Source organism: Salvelinus fontinalis, chromosome 17 (assembly GCF_029448725.1).
Source record: "Salvelinus fontinalis isolate EN_2023a chromosome 17, ASM2944872v1, whole genome shotgun sequence".
NCBI lineage: Eukaryota > Metazoa > Chordata > Actinopteri > Salmoniformes > Salmonidae > Salvelinus > Salvelinus fontinalis.
In genome coordinates, this window is record NC_074681.1 from 47,416,710 (window position 1) to 47,443,114 (window position 26,405).

General features: G+C 41.5%; 2 protein-coding genes across 4 annotated transcripts in view; one reads left to right on the forward strand and one right to left on the reverse strand.

The window, feature by feature from the left end:
- Nucleotides 1–2,262: 2,262 nt before the first annotated feature.
- Nucleotides 2,263–26,405, reverse strand: part of LOC129814502 (serine/threonine-protein kinase PRP4 homolog) — a 34,458-nt gene continuing 10,315 nt past the window's right edge. Inside the window, exons 7-16 of one of the 3 annotated variants that reach the window (XR_008753289.1) lie at nt 26,163–26,236; nt 24,690–24,780; nt 24,326–24,473; nt 23,502–23,639; nt 11,796–11,949; nt 9,184–9,298; nt 8,585–8,736; nt 8,302–8,388; nt 4,655–7,330; nt 2,263–4,126 (exon numbers count right to left, since the gene is read on the reverse strand). Coding sequence is in view for 2 of the 3 variants with exons in the window: in XM_055867661.1 (XP_055723636.1) it covers nt 7,124–7,330; nt 8,302–8,388; nt 8,585–8,736; nt 9,184–9,298; nt 11,796–11,949; nt 23,502–23,639; nt 24,326–24,473; nt 24,690–24,780; nt 26,163–26,236 (1,166 nt within the window). In the remaining variant the exon portion in view is untranslated. Of the gene's footprint in view, nt 7,331–8,301; nt 8,389–8,584; nt 8,737–9,183; nt 9,299–11,795; nt 11,950–23,501; nt 23,640–24,325; nt 24,474–24,689; nt 24,781–26,162; nt 26,237–26,405 lie in introns of all 3 variants that reach the window. The other 2 variants (XM_055867661.1, XM_055867662.1) reach the window with 2 other exon arrangements.
- si:dkey-154p10.3 (zinc finger protein 70) overlaps nt 18,356–26,405 on the forward strand; it is a 40,489-nt gene continuing 32,439 nt past the window's right edge. Inside the window, exon 1 of the mRNA XM_055867666.1 lies at nt 18,356–18,639. The gene's annotated coding sequence lies outside the window, so the exon portion shown is untranslated. The remainder of the gene's footprint in view (nt 18,640–26,405) is intronic.

The following is a 26,405-nucleotide window of genomic DNA, read 5'->3' on the forward strand; positions in this document are numbered from 1 at the left end:
GCACTTAATTATGGCGGCAACTATGTACATTCTACGAATGGACTTGTCGGTGTGGCGTGGCCTTGAGGGTTGCGTTGCATGACTAGACTTCTAGTCATCTTGCCCGAGAGAGATTTACATGGTTATCAAAACATCAAGCCAGGGTAAGCGCCTACACGAAACACAGCCCTTATTTTAAGTGTTTCTAAAATTAATGGAGGAAAAATGATTGGAACCATTTCCCTGTTTGAAAGCTACGTTTTATGGGTATTATGACACCTCCACTGTGGGGCTCTATTGGAATCTATTTCTTAATGCCATTTAGAACGTATTGGCATGTATTTACAATTACTTCAAATACATATTGTTGGAAGTATTTGAAAGATAGTATTTTCAAATAAATATTTTAAAAATTGGATGTATTTGAAAATAGTTGTGAATGTACTTAGTAGTTTCATTTGAAATAACAAACTACTTAACATGTAAAGGCCTCATTTCACTTTTTAATAAAAAAATATAGCTTATACTTTACATTGGTGTCTCATGAAAGAGAACAAGAAGCCATTTTCTTTTTAAAAAACTACATGGTTTCAAAAAGCTTGTCAGACATTGAGCAGTGATGTAGTCTGATCAAATAAAATTGTATTTGTCACATAATTCGTAAGCAACAGGCACGGCAAGTGGTACCGGAGCGCCAAATCTAGGTCCAAGAGGCTTCTAAACAGCTTCTACCCCCAAGCCATGAGGCTGCTGAACATCTAATCAAATGAATACCCAGACTACTTGCATTGCTCCCCATATGTATATATTGCCTCAATTACCTTGACTAACCAGTGCCACCGCACAATGACTCTGTACCGGTACCCCCTGTATTTTGCCTCGCTATTGTTATTTTACTGCTAATCTTTAATTATTTGTTACTTTCTTTTTTGGGGGGTATTTTTCTTAAAACTGCATTGTTGGTTAAGGGCTTGCAAGTAAGCATTTCACTGTAAGGTCTACCTACACCTGTTGTATTCGGCACATGTGACAAATAAAATTTGATTTATGTGGACTAACAGTGAAATGCTTACAGGTCCTTCCCAACAATGCAGAGAGAAAAAAAATAGAGAAATAATAGAAAAGTCAAACGAGTAATAATAAAAGTAATAGATACACAATGAGAAAGATAACTCGGCTATATACAAGGGGTACCAGTACCGAGTCGTTGTGCAGGGGTATGAGGTAATTGAGGTAGATATGTACATACTGTATAATTAGGAATAAATTCACAACTAGTAAATAGTAGCAGCAGCATACGTGATGAGTAAAAAAAGTTTGTGCAAAACGGGTCAATGCAGATAGTCCGGGTAGCTATTTGGTTAACTATGTAAAGCTGCAAAATATAACTTTTTGGCAGACTGACCAAATTCACATAGAAATGCGAGTTATAGATCTGTCATTCTCATTGAAAGCAAGCCTAGCTTGGCATCTGAAAGAAATTAGTGGGATCGGCACAAAAGCCCTCACTGGATAACCAACGTATCCTAACATGGATTTATTAGGTAAAGACTGCTTCAAAACTCAAAAGCACAGATAATGTCTTCTATTTCACAACGCTCGCCACCAGTTCTGTGTCGGACCAAACAGTGGGTGTCACAGACACAGGGAATTTAAATATGGATCAGCCAAAAGTCAGGTATCCACTTTCTCCAAAAATGTCACTCCCACTTGGCCCGGGGCAAGGGTCGGAGGTCTTCACAACAGATGCCACCACAGGTAATTCATCCTCTCTCCTCAGGTTCAATTTTTGACCTATCAGTGACAGTAGAATACAGGTTATACTTGGCGCCATTCATCCTCAACACACACCTTCCCACTGCACTCAACTCTTCTTCCTCTCTGTCCATAACCACATCTATCCGTTCACCATGCTCTTGCCGTGTCTTATTCCTTACAATTTATTTTTTTAATGTTTTGCCATGTACAACTGTGTTATTCAATGCATTTCTATGGGCTCTAGCATTAAAAGGCAAATTTTTTTCTTCCATTATACCTACAGGGGTCTGAAAATTTTAAATCAAATGGCAAAATTATCAATTTTATGAACATCTTAAAACAATTCCATGTTAGCTTAGTAGATATTGCGATCCAAGGGCTTACACCTAAGCAGACAGGCTAAGTCAGGATTTTTGTGACAGTATGTCATTATGGCTACATGATTATGTAGGCTTTGACAGTGTCCAAGTCAGCTATTACCAAAGATATTTTACTGATCATCAGATAGGCACGGACTATACCAAATATTTTTCACATACATGTTTATTATATTAAAGCACACGTGAAAGTGAATACAAGTTATGTTCTCAACAGCAGACAAAATATACATAGATGTTTTATCATATATTGGAAAAAGTGGTGTCCAATTATTTGGGTTGGATTACACGAATACAGTTAAGTACACGGACAAAAGTGTTACGCATGTTTTAATACATTTCTGTTTTAAAATGTTTCTGAGAAATATCCACAGGGCCCATTGTTGAACATCTCTCTGGCCTTGAGTCTTACATGGCCACCAAAGCAGAAAAAGGAGACTGATGAAACCAAGACAGGGAAAATAAGTTCTGACTTACCCTGAAAAATAAACACAAAATTGCAATGTTAACACCGTGATATGAATCTGGCCATATTTATCAATAACAAGAAAAAGTATTACCTTATTGTTGATGGTCACTTTGGCATAGATTTAGCCAAATTGTAACACATGTTCAATCTAAATGACCTAATACGATTGCCATCTATTTGGCTTTGCTCAGAATCCATAAGCAAAGCATTGAGTTCATGAACAAATCTCAAACGTCTATAATGGGTCCAAAATATCACCCAATGTGTCCAATACTGGCTCATTATGGTAACTACAGTAGTTTCTGCTAACATGTTTGAAAAAGAACAGCAAATCAGATCATGACATCATGATTATTAAAGGTTGACTTATCAAAATTACATCATACACAGCAGGGCTTCTTTCTGCTCACAGAAAACATTGGCTCTTCCCAATCTGCACCCTCCCTTGAGCCTAGCCCAGATTGGGAAAAGCCTCAATTAGCAATCTCAGAAGAGATTTGCCCCGCTTTGTATGATTGTCATATTGATGAGTCCACCTTTACAAATACAGTAACTATCTCCAGAACAGAAACCTTTGTCCAGATGAGGTTCCTTGTGAGTTTCTTTTCTAAAGTGGCAGCACCTAGAATATATAGAGAACAAATGAAAAAGTATCTTGGTTCAACTTTAACACAGTTACAAGACACCTGAAGCCTTGCTTGTAGCAATCTGGAACTAGTTTAGAGCAATACGATTAACCAAACATCCAGTCAGGTATATGAGCAGCTTGGAATGATACTTTTAACCAGATAGAGTATATGTCATGTGTAGAAAAGGAAGGAGGCCTTAAAAGTATTGTGCGAGAAACACACTTTTAAGGTATGTTATTATGAGTGTCTATTATAAATGCCTTTCATAAAATAGTAAGTGAAAGTGATTCCCCATCTTGTCTTTTCTATCACCCCAGTGTTGTTTGCCTTTTGTATCTACCCATGCCATCAAAAATGACCTTGATAAGTGGCTTTGTGGAGGTTTTGTCTCTCTGAAAGTGGAGCCCAGGCTGGAGAAGGTGCTGGACTCTGTCTCGCTCTCAGCCACCACAGGAAACATCATTGTTGGGAAAAACATCACAAACATCAGTTAGTGTCAGTAAAAAAAAGCACACAAAAATATATATTTTTTTGTGTTGTCTTTTGCTTATTTGGTTTGAAACAAAATTTAGCATACAAGTGCCAAATCCTAATTTGAGATCTGTGTTGGGATTCCAGCTTAAAGCTGCACAAAAATCTGATGAAATCGAAAGTATTCTAGTTATGGTTTGTGGATTAGTTTTAAAAATACAGAATTTCAGTTAATTGTTAGACACTTAAACGGGCCTAAACATTGGCATGTGTATGTAGGGAAGACATTTGTGGAAAAGGCATAAATTCTCCATCAGCTACACATGTGGGCTCTTTTATTTCTGTTTTGCTCCTATAAGAACATTAAAATATTTAACACAAAATAAAGTAGAGGCAATTACCGCTCACAACAAGCAGACTCAAAGCTCAGAGAAGAAATATCCCTGTATCAAAAGACAACATGGTCATACAAAACATGAAAACCAATGATAGAGGGAAACAAAACACTAAAATACCCTTCTTTTTTAGAGGAACATGCCTAAAATAATTGCAACACACAATTTTCAATACGTAGCAAGACTGCTATCCTCACATGCAGTTTCTAACATTGTATCAAGGGAACACATGAAAAACAAAAGGCATTCGTTACAGGAGAGCAAGAAATTCTGAGCTGTTCCATTAAGATAAGTACACTGAAGGTGCTCTTGTCCATCATAGCTTGTTGGATACAGCCCCCCCATACCCGACCCAACTTCCTCTCTACAATTTGGGTGCGTGACTTGATTAAGTTTACTTTTATCCAGTTTGTCTTTGACATATTTTTAAACAACATGTAAACCATGTCTATCGGGGCATCTGGCTAAAACAATGTGTACAACATTAAAATATATTTAAAAAAATTAATAAACATACGAGGTAATAACCAGGTGAAGTTGATGGGTTTTGTTTTTTGGAGGAGGGGGTTAGCTTACCTTCAATGTACTGAAAGTGGTATACAATCTGCTTTAAACATGAGGGGCCATCCCTGCAGGTGGGCTCAAGTAGGACGCAAGGACCCCCAACCGTTTGGGTTTTCGGCACTGACAGACCTACAGGCAGCGGCAGAACGGGCATGCGGACCAGGGCCTGCACAGACACCAGGGTGGGGGAGCGCTCTGGGTTTTCAATACCTGGGGGAGACGTGGATATAAATAGCATTTACGCTGGCCCTGCACCACAATACAACACAACACACAGCACAGGGCATGACAGGTAATAACAGCACAGAATAATAGTAAGTCAAAGGAGCTGCCAAGTCTGCAAGACTTCAATCTACAGACTGTACAAACATCCCATTCAAAAGGTTTAGGGCATTGGGTTACGAACAATTGGGTTGCGACCAATCAAACAACGCCCAAGTTAAATAACTGTGATCATTATCTGGACCCCCTCCCTGCTCGTCACAGCCTTGGCAACTCATGAATGACAGTAAACTCCCAACAACCAGAATTACATTTTTTACAGCTACAATATCATCCACCTTCAGTCACCTGCAAGGGGCCAATCAAAAACTGAAAATCCAAGTGGATGAAACTCAAACTCTTTTTGAGTGGCTTACTGTCCATGAGATAGTTATGCGTCATTATAAGCTTTTTATCTGACTTGCAGTTAGGCGGAGATGGAAAATGTCGTAAAGCAGGCATTCTGCTTGGAGCCCTACTATGGTTTAGGGATGTGACAAATGGAAAATATTTCTTAACGTTTAAACTGCCATTAAAAAAAAAAAATGTCCCCCGTTAAAACGATAAGAACATTTACAAAATTCCATGTCAAATCATATTGGATGGTATGACCGCTAGGGGGCAATTAAGTTCTACCATAGGCTGCATCTGGAATCTGCTTCTGCAGGTGAAATTACGATCGGACCGCTCTCTCTACACACATGCATGATGAGAACCCAAGCTCCCATTAGGCCTTAAAGGTCTAATGCAGCTATTTTTATCTCAATATCAAATAATTTCTGGGTAACAATTACCGTGATTGTTTTCAATTAAAATGGTCAAAAAGAAACAAAAATAGTTTCTTAGCCAAGAGCAATTTCACAAGCAAGAATTTTGCAAGGGCTGTCTGGGAGTGGTCTTAGTGGGGAAGGGAAAACTGAAAACTAGCCGTTATTGAAAGAGAGGTTTGGAACTCTTTCTCATTGGTTTTAACTATTTTCCCGCCCAGTGATGTCACCAGGCAGGCCAAAACTTCATCCCACCAAAACAGGCTGAAATTTCAGGCTCTTACACTAAAAGGGCATTATCATCATTTTCACAATTTCATAGTATTAATGCCTATAAAAACGTATCAAACTGATGGGATACACAAACGAAACTGTAGACAAGCTACATTCCTTGCCGAATCACGACAGCTTTATCACAAATTCAAAATGAACTGGTTGATGAACGTAGGGAAATGTGTTCCAGCCACGCGCTGCAAATTTGGAATAACTGCAGTGCTATTTTAGGATTTTTTGTGAACTGCTATAGTGTGCCATTTAGAATAGGTTACAACCCCTCCTAAATCTAGGCAGGTTCCACAATAAAATAGGAAACAAAAACATTTTGATGAAGGCAAATTGTGTATTCAATAGTCTAGGGGCCTACTTTATTTCATGATTAACAAAAGCCTGCCCACCAAGTTTAAGCGCACAAATCAAACACAGGGCAAAAGAAATCGCGCTAAATACAGGTATTTACTGGTTAAAAAAGGGAATCATTTTTGCTTTCTAATGTTGTTAGCTATATGTCTCAACTCCCATTACAAAAGGAATTAACACCCTGTTGAAATGGGAGTAAACTGTAAAATTTATGAGAAAGACGCACCCGTTTCAGTAGCGTGAGTCGAGGCTCAAATGGCGTTTGCAGTTCTTCATTTAACAAATTACCTCACGACTCAAATAGTCCATTGAAAACAGATGCATACCAACTGTAATCAGCACTTTTTTTCAAACTGTTAACGACGACGTGCAGATGCATATCCCCTCTTACTAACGCTACAGCATTGTTGTGTTAGGTAGGCCTATTCCCTTCATGATGATCAGGACCTGTTAGTGGTCGTTTTGGGATAACTGCACTGGGATTTACATTTTGTAGAAGAAAAAAAACAACAGTTTCAGTTTTTTCCTTAACGTTAAGGATTCAATTTCGATTAAACATTTAAAACGTTCACACCCCTACTATGGTTATATAATACAAGCCATTAGATCAATGTAAAACGGGAGAGCATGTGTGTGTTGTTCAAACAGGGGAAGAAAGATAATACTACTTCCTCTCCATCAGCAGAGTCTGCCAGCTCAAATAAATCAATTTCTTGGGCTGGGGTGGGGTCCAACCATAGTCAAACTAGGGACTCAGTAATAGCTTCTGCATGTGTCAATCAATCAATGCATGACTGAGTGGTACAGTAAGAGATGCTCAGAAGATCTTCTCCTGGATGTAGGGGTGCTGCAGGGCCTGGTTGATGCTGATCCTCTTGGCCGGGTCCAGCATAAGGGTCAGGTCCAGCAGGTCCTTGAGCTGGGCAACCTTCTTGCGCTGGTCCTCAGGGAGACGCTGGCAGCCCACCATGTCAGCCAGTAGCTCCTTGGTGGGGTTGATGGTGCTCATCACTGTCACCTTCTCCTGTGGATAGGTGGGACAGAAGAAGGACAGAGGTGGTACAGGGGGATGGAGAGAGGAGTCAGGATGAGAAGCGGAACAGATATGAGTGTGCGGGTTGGGTGGGGCGAAAGGGATCAGTGTCGAGAAAGAACCAGGGAGGAAAACAAACCATGTCATAAGACAGCGAGAGAAAAGAAAGGAGTGGGGAAAAATAAAAAATTGGCATAGAGATGTAGAGGGGGTGATTGGAATAGCAGGAAAAGGAGAATGAACAATGGGCTTAGCTAACTTTGCACAAAATGGAAATATACTGAACAAAAATATAAAGGCATCATTGGAGTGTTGGTCCCATGTTTCATGAGATGAAATAAAAGATACCAGAAATGTTCCATACACACAAATGTTGTACACCATTATTATTATTATTTTTTTTAAATATCCCTGTTACTGACCATTTCTCCTTTGCCAAGATAATCCATTCACCTGACAGTTGTGGCATATCAAGAAGCTGATTAAACAGTATGATCATTACACAGGTGCACCTTATGCTAGGGACAGACAAAAGGCCACTAAAATGTGCCATTTTGTCACACAACACAATGCCATAGATGTCTCAAGTTGAGGGAGCGTGCAATTGGCAAGCTGTCTGCAAGAATGTCCACCAGAGCTGTTGCCAGAAAATGGAATGTTAATTTCTCCACCATAAGCCGCTTCCAACGTTGTTTTAGATAATTTGGCAGTATATCCAACTGGCCTCACAACCGCAGACCACGGGCCTACCCAGGGCTGCGCCCTTTCCCAGTCATTAGGGCCTAATCAATTTATTTCAATTGACTGATATCCTTATATAAACTGTAACTCCGTAAATTCTTTGAAATCATTGCATGTTGCGTTTATATTTTTGTTCAGTGTAAGATCAGTTGACTGATACTGATACCAGAGGGGTTTTCATGCAAACATTCCCACTCAGACAATATGAGACAACAACCTACCCTTTCAGTGACTTTGTCTACTTCTGTGTACAGGAAGTTGAGGTTCTGGTCAAAGTGCTGGTCCTTGAACACGCCTTTCCTGATCATCTGTGAAGGGGTAGAAAGATATCATTTCAAATTGATCCATCCAGGAAGTAACCAGAAACTCAGATTTTAAGTTTCCTCATTGATATTTCAGAATTCTTATTTCACTTCTGAATAAATAGTTTTTCTTTCTGTACATTTCCAGTAGTAGGGGGAAGGGTGTGTTTCTGGATGGACCCTACAGTACAGTTGGTCTCACCTTGTTGGGCATCTTGCCCTTGATGTCCATGGCGAGCTTAATCATGTGGTTGTTGGTTTTCCCTGGGAAAAGTATCTTGCCCGTGTACAGCTCATACAGAGTGCAGCCAACGGACCACATGTCGATCGCATAGTCGTAAGGCTTCCCGATGACTGCAAGGAAAGATGTAGGATTTCGGGGACTTTGACAAACCATGGCAAATGAGTTTGTTTGATCAGTGATGTGCTCATAAGGGCACACCTTTTCAAAAATATTCAAAATAAATCGGTTTTCTTCCGTTTGGTGCCTACTAAACACGACAGTTGTACATTTTCCATACAAGTTAAGACCTACAGAGGTGGTCACCAACTGGTTTTGGAGAGCTACTGGATGCACTAATTCAACTAATCAAGGACTTGATGAGAGGTGATTAGTTGAATGTAGTTTGTGCTGGGATGGAGCAAAAGCGTGCACACTAAGTATAGTAGCACTTCAGGTCAAGGGTTGGTGATAAAAAGTTGAGTGAGAGGATTCATTCTAAACCAATCCAGAGAAGAGAAGAAAATACAAAAGAACAGAGGAGAAGAACACAAAAGTGAATAAGAAAAGCGAAGACTCACTAATCTCCGGCGCCCTGTAGAACCGGCTGACCAAGTAGGGCGTGATGTCATTCTCTGCCACGTGCGACGCTGAACCAAAGTCACAGAGCTTGAGGATGGTTTTCGACTCGTTGACCTGTTGAAAACAAACCAATCAAAAAAATATGCCACTCGACCTATGTAAAACTCCAGCCAACATGTTTCAAAAGGTCAATGGTGATGGCAAATCTCCCAGCATTCCCCTTCCACCAAATGCATTTATTGTAGAGTTCAAGCACAATGACAAACCACATGCAAAAGAACTGAGATGCAGATGTGAATAACCCTATTTCACTATTACATCACTGTGGAAAAGGAGTGCTGCGTGCCACAGTCAACAGGTCAGTAAATACTAGTCAGCATCTAGTTATTTACTAAACTAAACTCTTAGGCAAGTGATACAATTTTAAACGTACTGTATCTAATTTATAGTCAGAGCATTGACATTGTACAACGGTCATCTCTAGTTAACAGTGTTAACCCCACCCCCCAAAATATCACATTGTTCACACAATTAGACTAAACTGAGGTGCACTGGGCCACAGCTGGTCACATGACCGGGCAAAACAGGTCAGGGCAGAGTGCCTTGCTCATATCAGTTATCAGCGCAACTGGGTCATAATGCCAACAAGACAGCATAATGGATCATTCAGAAACATACAACAATATAGCAGATGAGCAAAATGGGTTCAGAAAGAAACAAAGTTGCCTGGAATACACCACCCGATTTACCACAATCAGATTCAAATAAAAAAATGAACAAGTCCACTTACTGTTCTTTAATAGATTTCTCTCAAGCCCTTGACCACATTGACATATGTATGCTATGGGACAAGCTGGAGTCAAATTGGTCTAAATGGTAACATCCTGAAATGCCTTATGATGTATGATAATGTGAACTGTCTAACTGGCTTTCTAACTGACTGGTTACCAGTTGACATTGGAGTGAAACAGGGTTGCATTTTATCACCTATTCTGTTGTCAATGTACATTAATGATCTCACTCTGGCCATCAAAGCTCTAGGAAAAGGTCATAACAATGAATGAGTGTCTCTTTTATATACAGATGACATCGTATTGATCTCTGAAACTGAAGATGAGTTTTAAGATTTTTTTTTATATATTGCTTTTAACTGGTGTGAACAATGGAAAATCAATGTAGACAAAACTAAGGTAGTGCACCTTATTTTCTCCTGTGGTCCTGCCACAGATGTCAGTGAGTATACATACCTGGGGTTGATTATTAATTCAGTTTTGGATTAAGTACATAGCTAACCATGCAAATTGTGCCCTTGGTGCCGTCATTGTAAAGTGTAAATTGTTTTATTTAACTAGGCAAGTCAGTTAAGAACAAATTCTTATTTACAATGACGGCCTACCCTTGTGCGCCGCCCTATGGTACTCCCAATCATGGCCAGATGTGATACAGCCTGGATTCGAACCAGGAACTGTAGTGACACCTCTTGCACTGAGATGCAGCGCCTTAGACCGCTGGGCCATGGTAAAGGCATGGGTGGCCTACCTTTTAAATGTTTCAGTAAACTGTTTGAATAACTGGTGCTACCTATTATTACCTATGCTGCAGCAGTATGTGGACAGATACATTATACTTGTGTTAATGCTGTTTTTAACCGTGCCTGCAGATGTTACCTTTGTGCTGCTATTCAAGGTGATATGGGCTGGAAAACTCTATGGCATCACTAGTGGCTATGCACTTAAAAACACTTGCAGAGATGTTGCAGTATGCCAAATGAACGTCTATGTTAAAGTGTATTTGTATGGGCTTGTGATGTTGCAAAGAAAAAACGTCAAAGCCAGAGTGTATTCTAGAAATGCCCAAAATGCTTTTGAATCAGCGCTTTTAGGAACACAATGAACTAAAGTGGTACCAACTGATAAACAAACCTGAAAGTAACAAACTGTGCACCTACTGCCTATGTACGTACAGTTTTATCGAAGTAATATCAAAGCTCTTTTGCTAAATTTAAAATGTGGAGTGGCCCCTCTCGCCATTGAGACTGGTCGATACACAAACATTCCCTTCGATAAATGTGTATGTACTTCTTGGAACAAGGGTTCTATTGAAACAGAAGCTCATGTCTTGCTTTACTGTGGGTTATAAAACAACATTCGGGATGATGTTTTTAGTCAGCTGTCCAGACAAAATTATAACTAACAGTCTAGATTAAAATAATAAATAATAAATTTTATCATCAAGTAATAATTTAAATGCCTGCGCCAAAGCCTGCCACATTATCCCACAATGGAGACTTTCTTTACAAGTGCTTAATTGTCCATTTATCTTCTGTACTCAGTTTTTTTGTCTATGCATACATGTGTATAGATGACGTAATGAATTATAGATGACGCCTGTACCATGTTTGATAATGATTGTTAGAGTCTCAAAACTACATTTGAGTGATTCACAATGTGATTAAAAACAAACAAATCTGTATCATTGCATCATTGTGGAGTGACACTTAAATACAACTTTCAAAACTAAAACCTGCTTTAAACATGTATTTTTGACTGCGTTTAGTGAAATAGTGTTATTGACTCTCTCTGGGTGCTTTGGTTGGTTAGAGGAGACGCACCAGGATGTTGTCAGGTTTGATATCGGCGTGCAGGATGTTGCAGCGTTTCAGCAGCTTCAGGGCCAGAAAGAGCTGCTGGCTGTAAGAGCGCACCGCCTTGATGTGGAGGCCCACGTCTTTGCCATACTTCTTCAGTACCTCGCGCAGGTTCATACTGAGGAGTAGAGAGAGATGACACTTACAATCTAGAGGTGCATTGTGCAGTGCTATGGCGTAGTGGTAACACTCCCTGGCATATCACATATCCAACTCCCCACTGAAGACCAGGGTTCAATCCCTGTGACCACCCTTCCCATTGTTTTTACCACTTGCCTGTCACCCCACTTCATTTCCTGTTTGCATAAAGTTTTAAAGTAACTGTACAGTGCCCTCTGCTTAATGTGAGTCTGGAAGGAGAGTTTACAGTCTAACCAGACACATAGGTATTTGTAGTTGTCCACATATTCTAAGCCTATGTAGATATTCCATTTAAAATCCAGCTACAATAGTCATTTACAACATTACCAATGTCTACACTGTACTTCTGATCAATTGAATGTTATTTTAATGACCAAAAAAGGTGCTTTTCTTTGAAAAACAAGGACTTTGCTAGGTGACCCCAAACTTTTGAACGGTAGTGTGTGTGTGTGTGTGTATACAGTTGAAGTCGGAAGTATACATACACCTTAGCCAAATACATTTAAACTCAGTTTTTCACAATTCCTGACATTTAATCCTAGGAAAAATTCCCTGTCTAGGTCAGTTAGGATCACCACTTCATTTTAAGAATGTGAAATGTTAGAATAATAGTAGAGAGAATGATTTTTCAGCTTTTATTTCTTTCATCACATTCCCAGTGGGTTAGAAGTTTACATACACTCAATTAGTATTTGGTAGCATTGCCTTTAAATTGTTTAACTTGGGTCAAACGTTTCTGGTAGCCTTCCACAAGCTTCCCACAATAAGTTGGGTGAATTTGGCCCATTCCTCCTGACAGAGCTGGTGTAACTGAGTCAGGTTTGTAGGCCTCCTTGCTCGCACACGCTTTTTCAGTTCTGCCCACAAATGTTCTATAGGATTGGGGTCAAGGCTTTGTGATGGCCACTCCAATACCTTGACTTTGTTGTCCTTAAGCCATTTTGCCACAACTTTGGAAGATTGCTTGGGGTTATTGTCCATTTGGAAGACCCATTTGTGACCAAGCTTTAACTTCCTGACTGATGTCTTGAGATGTTGCTTCAATATATCCACAATTTTCCTCCCTCATGATGACATCTATTTTGTGAAGTGCACCAGTCCCTCCTGCAGCAAAGCACCCCCTACTACATGATGTTGCCACCCCCGTGCTTCACGGTTGGGATGGTGTTCTTCAGCTTGCAAGCATCCTCCTTTTTCCTCCAAAACGTAACGATGGCCATTATGGCCAAACAGTTCCATTTTTGTTTCATCAGGACATTTCTCCAAAAAGTACAATCTTTGTCCCCATGTGCAGTTGCAAACCATAGTCTGGCTTTTTTAATGGCGGTTTTGGAGCAGTGGCTTCTTCCTTGCTGAGCGGCCTTTCAGGTTATGTTGATATAGGACTCTTTTTACTGTGGATATAGATACTTTTGTACCTGTTTCCTCCAGCATCTTCACAAGGTCCTTTGTTGTTGTTCTGGGATTGATTTGCACTTTTCACACCAAAGTACATCTCTAGGAGACAGAACGCATCTCCTTCCTGAGCGGTATGACGGCTGCGTGGTCTCATGGTGGATACTATTGCATACTATTGTTTGTACAGATGAACGTGGTACCTTCAGGCGTTTGGAAATTGCTCCCAAGGATGAACCAGCAGACTTTCTCAGACGTCAATAAGACCATCTCTTTACTAGACTATATGTTCACTTTCTCCAAGATTATTTTTAGGGCAGGGTGCAAAGGCTTCCCAAAATCAGCAGCTGGGGCTTTTATAACCAAAATGTTAAATTGAAACCAAATTACTTTACAAAGAAAGGGAGAACAGACCTATGCGGAGGGGCCCCCACTGCCTATTAGGACTGCCCCTGACCCCCCAAAATTATTGGTAGACCGAGAGTCTGTTCTTTCGACCAATTGATTGGCTGAAATGTTTAAACGTGTAATTTTCCATATACAGCGCATTCAGAAAGTATTCAGACCCCTTGACTTATTCAGCATTTTGTTACGTTACAGCCTTATTCTAAAATGGATTAAATGAAGAAATCCTCAGCAATCTACACACAATACCCCATAATGACAAAGCAAAAATAGGTTTAGAAATTGTAGCTAATTTATTACATATAAAAAATTAAATAACATTTACATAAGTACTCAGACCCTTTACTAAGTACTTTGTTGAAGCACTTTTGGCAGCGATTACAGCATCAAGTCTTCTTGGATATGACGCTACAAGCTTGGCACACCTGTATTTTTACGAGTTTCTCCCATTCTTCTCTGCAGATCCTCTCAAGCTCTGTCAGGTTGGATTGGGAGCGTCGCTGCACAGCTATTTTCAGGTCTCTCCGGAGATGTTCGATCAGTTCAAGTCTGGGCTCTGGCTGGGCCACTCAAGGACATTCAGAGACTTGTCCCGAAGCCACTTCAGCATTGTTTTGGCTGTGTGCTTAGGGTCATTGTCCTGTTGGAAGGTGAACCTTTGCCCCAGTCTGAGGTCCTGAATGCTCTGGAGCAGGTTTTCGTCAAGGATCTAAGTTCATCTCTCCCTCAATCCTGACTAGTCTCTGCTGTCACCACCATGCTTCACCGTAGAGATGGTGCCAGGTTTCCTCCAGATGTGACATTTGGCATTCAGGGCAAAGAGTTCAATCTTGGTTTCATCAGACCAGATAATCTTGTTTCTCATGGTCTGAGTCCTTTAGGTGGCTTTTGGCAAACTCCAAGTGGGCTTTCATGTGCCTTTTACTGAGGAGTGTCTTCCGTCTGGCCACTCTAACAAAGGCCTGATTGGTGGAGTGCTGCAGAGATGGTTGTCCTTCTGGAAGATTTTCCCATCTCCACAGAGGAACTCTGGAGCTCTGTCAGAGTGACCATCGGGTTCTTGGTCAAATCAGTCACATACACATGGTTAGCAGATGTTATTGCGAGTGTAGCGATACAGTGCAGTAACATCTAACAATTCCACAATAACTACCTCATACACAAACGTCTAAGTAAAGCGATGGAAAAAGAGAATACATATAAATATATGGATGAGCGATGACTGAGCGGAGTGCATACATTTTATTACATTTTACATACTGAGACAAGGATATCCCTACCGGCCAAACCCTCCCTAACCCGGACGACGCTATGCCAATTGTGCGTCGCCCCACGGACCTCCCGGTTGCGGCCGGCTGCGACAGAGCCTGGGCGCGAACCCAGAGACTCTGGTGGCGCAGCTAGCACTGCGATGCAGTGCCCTAGACCACTGCGCCACCCGGGAGACCTTCTTCACTGCTGTCCCGTCGATGTGGATACGGGGATGCTCCCTCTGCTGTTTCCAGAAGTCTACGATCATCTCCTTTGTTTTGTTGACGTTGTGTGAGAGGTTGTTTTCCGGACACCACACTGAGTACCCTCACCTCCTCCCTATAGGCTGTCTTGGCTTTGTTGGTGATCAAGTCTACTACTGTTGTGTCGTCTGCAAACTTGATGATTAAGTTGGCGGCATGCATGGCCACGCAGTCATGGGTGAACAGGAGGGGGCTGAGCACGCACCCTTTGGGGCCCCAGCAAAGTGGAGATGTTGTTTCCTACCTTCACCACCTGGGGGTGGTCCAGCACCCAGGAAGTCCAGGACCCAATTGTACAGGGCAGGGTTGAGACCCAGGGCCTCAAGCTTAAGGATGAGCTTGGAGGGTACAATGGTGTTGAATGCTGAGCTGTAGTCAATTAACAGCATTCTTCCATTGTTATTCCTCTAGTCCAGATGGGATAGGGCAGTGTATAGTGTGATGGTGATTGCATCGGCTGTGGACCTATTGGGACGGTATGCAAATTGAAGTGGGTCTAGGGTGGCAGGTATGGTTGAGGTGATATAATCCTTGACTAGTCTCTCAAAGCACTTCATGATGAGTGAGTGCTACGGGCGATAGTCATTTAGTTCAGTTACCTTTGCCTTCTTGGGTACAAGAACAATGGTGGCCATCTTGAAGCATGTGGGGACAGCAGACTGAGATAGTGAGACTGAATATGTTCATAAACACACCAGCCAGCTGGTCTGCGCTTGCTCTGAGGACTGGGCCGGCAGCCTGTTGAGGGTTAACAAGTTTAAATGTCATACTCACATCAGCCACGGAAAAGGAGAGCGCCCAGTCCTTGGTAGCAGGTTGCGTCGGTGGCACTGTATTATCCTCAAAGCGGGCAAAGAAGGTGTTTAGTTTGTCTGGAAGCAAGACGTCGGTGTCCGTGATTGTCTGTAGATCCTGCCACATACATCTCGTGTTTGAGCCGTTGAATTGCCCCTTTGTCCCTATACCGATATTTCGCTTGTTTGATTGCCTTGCAAAGGAAATAACTACACTGTTTGTATTCTGCCATATTCCCAGTCATCTTTCGATGGTTAAATGCGGTGGTTCGCGTTTTCAGTTTTGCGCAAATGCCGCCATCTATCCTGGTTAGGGTAGGTTTTAATAGTCACAGTGGGTACAACATCTTCAATACACTTCCTCACCGCATCAGCGTATAAATCAATATTATTTTGAGGCTACCCGGAACATATCCCAGTCCGTGTGATCAAAACAATCTTGAAGTGTGGATTCCGATTGGTCAGACCAGCGTTGAATAGTTCTTGTCACGGGTACATCCTGTTTGAGTTTCTGCCTATAGGACGGGAGGAGCAAAATGGAGTTGTGGTCAGATTTGTCGAAGGGAGGGCAGAGGAGGCCCTTGTATGCATTGCGGAAGTTAGAGTAGCAGTGATCTAGTGTATTGCCCGCACGAGTGCTACAATCAATATGCTGATAGAATATAGGTAGCCTTGTTCTCAAAATTGCTTTGTTAAAATCCCCAGCTACAATAAATGCAGCCTCAGGATATATGGTTTCCAGTTTGCATAAAGTACAGTGAAGTTCCTTGAGAGCCGTCGTGGTATCGGCTTGGGGGATATACACGGCGGTGACAATAACCAATGAGAATTCTCTTGGGAGATAATATGGTCGGCATTTGATTGTGAGGAATTCTAGGTCAGGTGAACAAAAGGACTTGAGTTCCTGTATGTTGTTACGATTACACCATGAAGCATACGCCCCGCCCTTTTTCCCAGAGAGATGTTTATTTCTGTCGGTGCGACGCATAAAGAATCCCAGTGGCTGTACCGACTCTGACAACATATCCCGAGAGAGCCATGTTTCCATGAAAAAAAAGAGTATGTTACAATCCCTGATGTCCCTCTGGAAAGCAACCCTTGCCTTAATTTCATCTACCTTGTTATCTAAAGACTAACATTGGCGAGTAATAAACTCGGAAGCGGTGGGTGGTGTGCACGCCTCCGAAGTCTGACCAGAAGGCCGCTCCGTCTACCTCTGTGGCGACGTTTTGGGTCAGCCTCTGGAATCAGATCAAATGCCCTGGATGGTGGTGCAAACAAAGGATCCGCTTCGGCAAAGTCGTATTCCTGGTCGTAATGTTGCTAAGTTGACGTCGCTCTGATATCCAATAGTTCTCCCCGGCTGTAAGAAATAATACATAAAAATACAAAATTCTGCATTGTTTCCTAAGGACTAGAGGCGAGGCGACCCCCTCTGTCAGTGCCATCTTGGTCACCTCCCTGACTAAGGCCCTTCTCCCCCGATTGCTCAGTTTGGCCGGGTGGCCAGCTCTAAGAAGTGTCGTGGTGGTGCCAAATCATGTCCAATGAATTGAATTTACCACAGGGGGACTCCAATCAACTTGTAGAAACATTTCAAGGATGATCAATGGAAACACGATGCACCTGAGCTCAATTTCAAGTCTCAGAGCAAAGGGTCTGAATAATTATGTAAATAAGGTATTTATGAAATTTCCATAAACTGTTTTCCCTTTGTCATTATGGAGTAGTGTGTAGATCAGGTGTGGGCAATTCCAGTCCTCGGGGACCTGACTGGTGTCACACTTTTCCCCCATCCCTAGCAAACACACCTGATTTAAACTAATTGCATTTTTAACTGAAGATCATGATTAGTAGATTATTGGAATCAGGTGTGTTAGCTGGGGCAAAAGTGTGACACCACTCTGGCCCCCGAGGACTGGAGTTGCCCAGGCCTGGTGTAGATTGATGATTTAAAAAAAATCATCCATTTTAGAATAAGGCTGTAACAAAACGTGGAAAAAGTGAAGGGGTCTGAATCCTTCCCGAATGCACTGAATAGAGACATCCTATGTATTTTAATCAAATCAACTATATGCACTAAGCTTGTCTGATGCGTGGAGTGCAGTGTTTGATGAAATAATTAAAACACACAAATGACTTGAGGGAGTCCAACCACAATTGATTTGATTGTGCCGGGCTTAGAATTGCTGAAGTGTCTTCATTTTTTTTTTTTTTTTTTTTTTTACAGTGAGTGACTAGCACCCATTGTCTCTCTCCACAGTGACCACCACAGAACATCAACAGTGTTTATCGCGCTGTCTGTGTTGCTGAAGTTGAAACATAATTACAGACATTTCTGATTGAAAACTTCTGTTACCGAAATCCTTAATTTGTTTAGGGAAAACATTCCCTATTCCCTCGACCCTTCCTTTCTTTACGTGACATGCAAAATGGATGCAGAGGACGTGACAAACTAGACACAGGGAATGTTTACTGGTTGCTCAGGCGATAATGGGGAAGTCAGATGTGTGGAATAAATTTGACTAGTTGTGGGAAATCATGAAGATCAAGAAAAAGGTAAGGAGCAAATGCTGCATGCATATTATGTGTGCAAAACAGGTGTAGTTAGATTACAATATAATTTCTCTGACCATTTGGAACAATGTAAACAGGAAAGAAATTATTAGCGTACCAGAGTTTGTTGTAAAGCCTTTATTACAGCAAAGATTATTTTGTGAATGCAATTTCCGAAATGGAACTGTTATATATTTTTTACGCAAATTATTCAAGGTTTGCTTTATTTTAAAACTAAATGCTTGATTGCATTTCAAATCATGAATGACTCGTCTGCTGTGTGATGACATGAATGTATTAATGACTGACTGATACAGTAGCCTATATAAGTATTGAAATATAGGCCTAAGTAAGCTACGGTTTTAAGACTAAATAGGATGCGCTCTTAAAATGTCCGCATACTTCCAAGCCGAAAGAGTTTGGAAGAGTTTGTGCACATATAACGACAACAATTTGTGAAGTAGACTATAGAGATGGCAAGGTCTTTGCCTGGAGAAAACCAACGCACAAGAATTCAGAATCACATCCGCAGAGGAGGAAGAGTAGATTTTTTTTCAACTTTACGAGCGGTGACAATGAGGATCACCCCAGACACTCAGAGGCCAGCTCCTCCCAAGATTTTTTAGAAGAAGAGGAGTCACGCAGGATCCTAAACAAGACAAGGAGAGGACGCGGAAGAGGCCAACACAGAGGGGGAGGAAGAAATCAAGACTGTCCAACCACACGGAGCAGGACCAGAACAAGGCTGTGATCAACATTTCTGGAGAACCCCTTTCTGATGATTGTGTAAGGGTCTTGTCTAAAGGACTGTCCTTTGCCCCCACATACTCAACTAATGAATTCAATACAAAGATTGAACTATTTAGTTTCTACATCTGAAGGCCTGGTACAAGCAAAACATCTCTCCAACTACAGACGCCAGTATCTCAGGTCAGGCAGTTTCTGTGCCCTCAAACACATGTTAAGCCCAAGTCCACCTTTTGTCCCATCGTCCAGAATGCCACACTAAATAGATTTGCCAAGAAGGTCAATTTTGATGTGGGGAATCTGTTTAAGGGTAAAATTGACTCCATCCAAACACGACGTAATCTTTCTAAGACAGAGAGGGATGCAGTTCAATCAGTCAAAAAATGAACAGATTGTGGTTAAAAAAGCAGACAAAGGTGGCGCTACAGTAGTGTGGAGTAAAGACAAATATGTGACAGAAGCCTACCGTCAATTAGACAATGAATTCTACCAATCGCTTACCTTCAACCCTACAGAGGACCTAAAAACTGAATTGAAAGGGATCCTGACAGAAGCGAAGGAGAACGGCTACATTTCAGACTGAGTCTGCGTATGGCTTCTTTTTATCTTCTTCCAAAAGTCCACAAGAATCTTTAAAATCCCCCAGGCAGACCAGTCATTAGTGGTAATGAAAGTCTGACAGAACCCATCTCTAAGTACATTGATTACTTTATTAAGCCTTTTCTGACATCACTCCCAGCCTATCTTCAAGATACCACAGATGTGTTGAACAAAATTAAGGAATTTAACAATATAGGTACAGCTTCCTTTTTAGTCACCGTGGATGTATATAGTCTCTATACACCACCATTGAACATGAACAAGGATTGGCAGATATGCACCATTTCTTGAGTACCCGGCCTGAAACTGAGATGCCTCCTACAGAATTCATTGTCTCACTGACTGAATGGACTCTTAAATCATAACATCTTTATCTTTCAGGACCGTATTTTTAAACAGCTCAAAGGATGTGCCATAGGAGCTTGCTACAGCCCTTCCTATGCTGGTTTGTACTTGGGAAAATTACTTCATTTTGGATCCTTCTAATAACCATTTCTTTGACCGGATTATATGGTGGGGACACTATATTGATGATGTTTGCCTGTTTTGGTCCGGCTCAGAAGATGAACTTATTTCCTTCCACCAATACCTTAAAAGCATTAACCCTAACATCAAACGAACTATAACTACAAACCATTTTTTGGGCCTCGACATCAGTTAAAATGACAAAGGTTGTTTGCACACATCAATCTTTAGGAAGCCTACAGATGGGAATACCATTCTGAGGGCAGACAGCTTTCACACCAAAAGGCTAAAAGAAAACATTCCATATGGCCAATTCCAAAGAGTCCGCAGAATTTGCAATCAGGAAACAGACTACAGTGTCAAATCTGCTAAATTGGAGAATCGCTTCTTGAATCGGGGCTACAGTGTTCAAGTCCTCAAAGATGCAGGTATAAGGGCTGGATTACTTGACAGAGAGAACTTGTTGCGAAGGGGAGTGCCTCGTGATACATCGGAGAGTGTGTATTTTGTTACAAAATACAGCACTGAAGCAGAGAACATTAAAAGAATCATTAACAATAATTGGGGAATTATCCAAAGTGATACGCTACTACGCCAAGTCTTCCCTGAGCCACCAGTCATACGCTTTAAGAGTTGTCCTACCCTAAATGACGAATTAGTCCACAGATATCTTCCTGGTGACTCTCAAAAAAACTTGGTTTGACCACAAACCCAAGGGCTCTTTAAATGTAACCAGTGCAACCATTGCAAAAATATTGCACAGAAAAAGTATTTTGTTGACACAGCTTCTAAAATGGAGTATTACGTCGAGCATTTCATTAACTGCAAAACCACTCATGTCACCTATAGATTGGAATGTCCACAGTGCAAGGTGTTCTACACTGGACGGACAAAGAGACGCCTTCAAGACCGCTTAGCGGAACACAAGTACGACATACGGGTAGGCAATGAAGACTACCCCATGGCAAGGCACTACAAGTCCTTACACCATGGTAACCCTGCCTCCCTACAAGCTATGGGTATTGATAATGTTCCGGCCTCAATTAGAAAAGGGGACCGTCTAAAACAGTTAAACCAAAGGGAAGGTTTTTGGATTTACAAACTACAGGCCACTAAGTACCCTGGTTTAAATGAAGATATGGATTTCTCACCCTTCCTGTAGGGTTGTGATAGGTCCATTTGCTGTCATCTAGTGGACATTTTGCTCAATTGCCCTCAGCTATGTTTAGACTGTTGTTCATGTTTTGCTGTGTTCTAGTGTACTATGGAATATATTGCTTTCTTATTCTTGACACTTCTAACCAGTCATATTTAAGGTTAGAACTACCTTTCTAGGTGTTCTGATACTTCTAGCTTGGAGTTGAATTTTTTGATAACATAACTACAGTATTTCACTTTTTAATATGTATAGTATTGTTTAGTAGGTGTGTCCAATCAATTTTGTAACCACTCCCTCTTCAAATTAAGGCTAATTGGAAAAGCTGTTCAAAAGAGGATATTGTATTATTTCTTTGTACTCCCTGACGAAGGCCATGCAGCCGAAACACGTCGGATTTTAAAAACTTTGTTTCTATTTAACAAATAGATAGATAGATAAAGGCATTTTAATTAATTATATGAAGAGTGCCTTGGTCATCCTATCTTTTTGTGGTGTTTTGTTCGTTTTTTTCCGGTTGTTCGGACACACAACATTTTTTCTCAGGCAAGCCGAAGTCGGTAGCCGAAGTCGGTAGCCGAAGTCGGTAGCCGAAGTCGATAGCCGAAGTCGATAGCCGAAGTCGATAGCCGAAGTCGATAGCCGAAGTCGATAGCCGAAGTCGATAGCCGAAGTCTACGCCCCTTTGTCTGTGATTGGTCAACAGTAGGGATTCTTCAGTAAAGTCTGTTGTCATTCAACAAGAGAAGATTCATTTTCATGCATATTTTTTCATTTAGAAATACTGCACCAAACATCTTAGTTATATGTAAAATTGTGCAACTAAGATCTCCTCTGCAAAAACATCAATTTATGACAATAATCTGTCTCAAAATGGACAAACAGTAATATTTCCACTTTTTTTGCGAGCACACGCGTTCAATGCGCCAAGCTGACTTCGACTAGCCGCCAGCCGAACTGAAGTATGCTGACGCCTTTAGGCCTACAGCTCGATGGTGGTTATACAAGGCCGCTATACTATGCCTACTAATGCTAATGACATTACAATATTAGTAATAATAACAATAAGGATCAAGAAAAACGAAAGCTATATTATTTTTCGGACAATATGAAACAGTGTGAATAAATTATAAATAATACTAAAGAGGCTGTTCAAACAACAACAAAAAAGTGTAAAGCAAAGATTAAAAACAGACAAATTTGTGACATTTTTTATCCGACATGTGGTTGCGTGAGGCTTGGTGCTAACGGAATCAGTAGGCTATTAAACACTTATTTCTGTAGATACAGTATATATAGATGATTTATAAAGCCAGGCACATTTAACAATTAGGCTATTGATTACAGACCCAATTAAGTTGGGGATTCCGCTTTCCTCACTTTTCTTAGACAATTAAGGCAGGGGCTGTTTTCTCATCTCCCAACTCCGCTGCTACCTCTACCGCATTGTTCTCAACACCAATATGCTGGTTAACTTCGCTATTATGCACATAGCAACATGGTCTAGGAAGGGGCGTCAATTCAACAGCGCACTGATGCGTTTCAGAACCACGGACAGAGACCGCTATCCGACGGGGAGAAAAGCGCAATTGTTATAAAACAATATAATTTGTATTGGAGTTGCACCATTGTTCTTACATAACCATATACAATTTGAGTAGCAAATGTCCTAGAGTGGACTGTGCCATCCCCACGGCCCCTACAATGGATTAATCCACTCAGACAGGCGCGAATCAGATAGAGCCTTGTACACCATGCTAAAGAAATCTCGGTCGACCAACAGCCAATCGACCAAACAATCGACCAGTCAGCTAAATGGGGTAAGCCCTACTGCCTATACAGTGAAAGGGGAAACACTGTAATCAATCTAGGGGAGCCAGTGGCCTTGTTGGTGTACCTGAGAGGCTCGAAGACCAGACAGAGGTGCTGCTTGTGGTAGAAGTGTCGGTAGAGCCGCAGACAGTGGAACTTGTCGTCCGGATCAGCATTGTTGAGCTTCTTAAGGAACTGCAGCTCCTTCAGCCCAGTCTTCTGCCTGTTAGGACAGAGAGATCACTGGGATGAGTCTCAAGTTATGGACACACGGGCATCCCAGTAGGACAGGTCCACCTGGAGAGCTACTGGGTGTACTGGGGAGTATTCATTAGTCTGTTGCAAAACATTTAGCAACGGAAACCGTTTCCCTGAAACCGTTTACCATTTACTCTAGGAACCAAACAGAAGCAAACGGAACCAAATGGGGAGAGACATACTATAATTTGTCCAATAGAAATGTTTTCGTTGGAAAACATTTCCCATTTGGAGTAAACGGTTTCCGTTGCGAAACATTTTGCAACATATTAAAAGTTTTGCAATGGAATCAGACTAATGAATACACAGTCTTTTGATCCAGCCCTGCTCTGACACACCCGATTCAGCTAAGGAAGTAGAGGTTAGTGGAATCCGGTGTGTTAGAGCCTGGATAGAACAAAAGCCTACACACCCATCCCTCCAGGAGGAAGGTGGCTACCCATGTCAAGATATTAAATACAAGCCTCTTCCATGTAACAAAGGCATAATGATGAGGGAAAGTTCACATTATGAGTTTGATGAGTTGTGTTCAGTGGCGCACACCGAGCAAAACTTTTTGCAACAGGCAAGTTCAGGTAATATCTCCCCTGTTTCCCTCCATTTAGCTGCTGAACAGGGCCCAGGACTAACTATTGGTAGACTGACACTCACATGAGCTCGTTGTTCCGAATGATCTTGATGGCCACCTCACGGCTGGCGCGGGCCACGTCTCGGGCGCGGATGACGTTGCTGAACACCCCCTGGCCCGTGTAGCCGTACACGCTGTACCGCTTGTCCAGTATCTCCCCGATATTGAGTCCTGTCAAATATCAAAAGACAGAATATATTAGCTGGTTATGAATAGGGAACTTTCTCTTCTAACAATTTTGATGGATAATGTAGATTAAAAATGCAAAATTGTGCACAAACGTATCGACATACAACAGAATAGATCTAACCAAAACACTTCACTGCGTGATTAATGAACTAACAATCTAACAAACAAATGAAGGAACTTTATGCCACATGGACTTACGGTAGTATCCCTCTGCGTCTGTCCAGTTGTCTCGGAGATTGGGGTTCTCCTTAAAGTCCTTCCCGATGCCTGCTGCTCGAAGCCTTGCACTCTGCAGTGAGCACAAATCACTTAGTAAAAAAACTATGGTTTTTCAACAACAACAAAAAATATATATATCCTTTCAAGTAATAAGTTATGCTTGATTGAGCTTGCCTGGCGCAATGGAACCAATTGAATAGTCTCAAAAGCGTAAATAACGTCCATCTGGCGCCACAAGCAGGCTCAATCAAACACTCATAGAATAATAATAATATTCTATACTGAACAAAAATATAAAACGCAACATGCAACGATTTCAACATTTTTATTGAGTTACAGTTCATAAAAGGAAATCAGTCAATTGAAATGAATTAGTGGAAATCTATGGATTTCACATGACTAGGCAGGGAGTGCAGCCATGGGTGGGCCTTGGAGTTCAATAGGCCCACCCACTTGTCAGCCAGGCCCACCCACTGGAGAGCCAGGTCCAGCCAATCAGAATGAGTTTTTCCCCACAAAAGGGCTTTATTACAGACACAAATAGTCCTCAGCACCACCCCCCACCCCGCCTCAGACGATCCCGCAGGTGAAATAACCGGATGTGAAGGTCCTGGGCTGGCGTGGTCACACGCGGTCTGTGGTTGTGAGGCCGGTTGGACGTACTGCCAAATTCTCTAAAACGGCGTTGGAGGCAGCTTATATTAGAGAAATTAACATTAAATTCTCTGGCAACAGCTCGTGGACATTCCTATAGTCAGCATGCCAATTGCATGTTCACTCAAAACTTGAGACATCTGTGACAAAATTGCACATTTTAGAGTGGCCTTTTATTGTCCCCAGCACAAGGTGCACCTCTGTAATGATCATGCCATTTAATCAGTGTCTTGATATGCCTCACCTGTCAGGTGGATGGATTATCTTGGCAAATGAGAAATGCTCACTAACAGGGATGTAAATTAATTTGTGCACAGAAATTGAGAGCAAGAAACATTTTGTGCGTATGGAAAATGTCAGGGATTTTTATTTCAGCTCATGAAACATGGGATCAACACTTGCATTTCTGTTTTTGTTCAGTGTAATACTAGTTGAACCCAGGTCTGACTGTCAGGCTGCAATACAAAACCTATTCAACCACAGTTGAGGTGGTATTCTGACTTGAGATCAATGTGCAAGTTCCCCACTGACCTCAGTTAATGATTTACGTGAAAGCCAGACTGAATCGAACTAGCAGTTCTCACAGAAATGTCACCAGAGAAAACGCGGTGGCCCAGTTTACAGTTACCACTGACAGAAGCTTGTTTGGACAGTAATACAAAGGGGACCCGGGCACCACACTGCAACTATCTGCCGAAATCCTATTCCATAGACAAGTTAATTTAAAAAGTTGAAGGCTCGTACACATCATGGTGGTCAGAATCTGAATGGAATCATAGCAACTGGAGGAGTACTCACATCGTAGGCGGCGAACATGTCATCTGATTCGGTGAACATATCAGGGGCGGATGTTTTTTTCGGGTTGGTTCCTTCTAAGAAAGAAAGGGAGTACAGTTATAAGCACTGTTAAACTGTAAAAGCATTTTGTGAATACTGCTGATGTCAAAAGGCCATACATTTGATTTAGAAATAAGAATTCATAGTGTATATTAGGATATGACATAATGAACTTTGGAACTACATTTGTAACTAGACCACCAT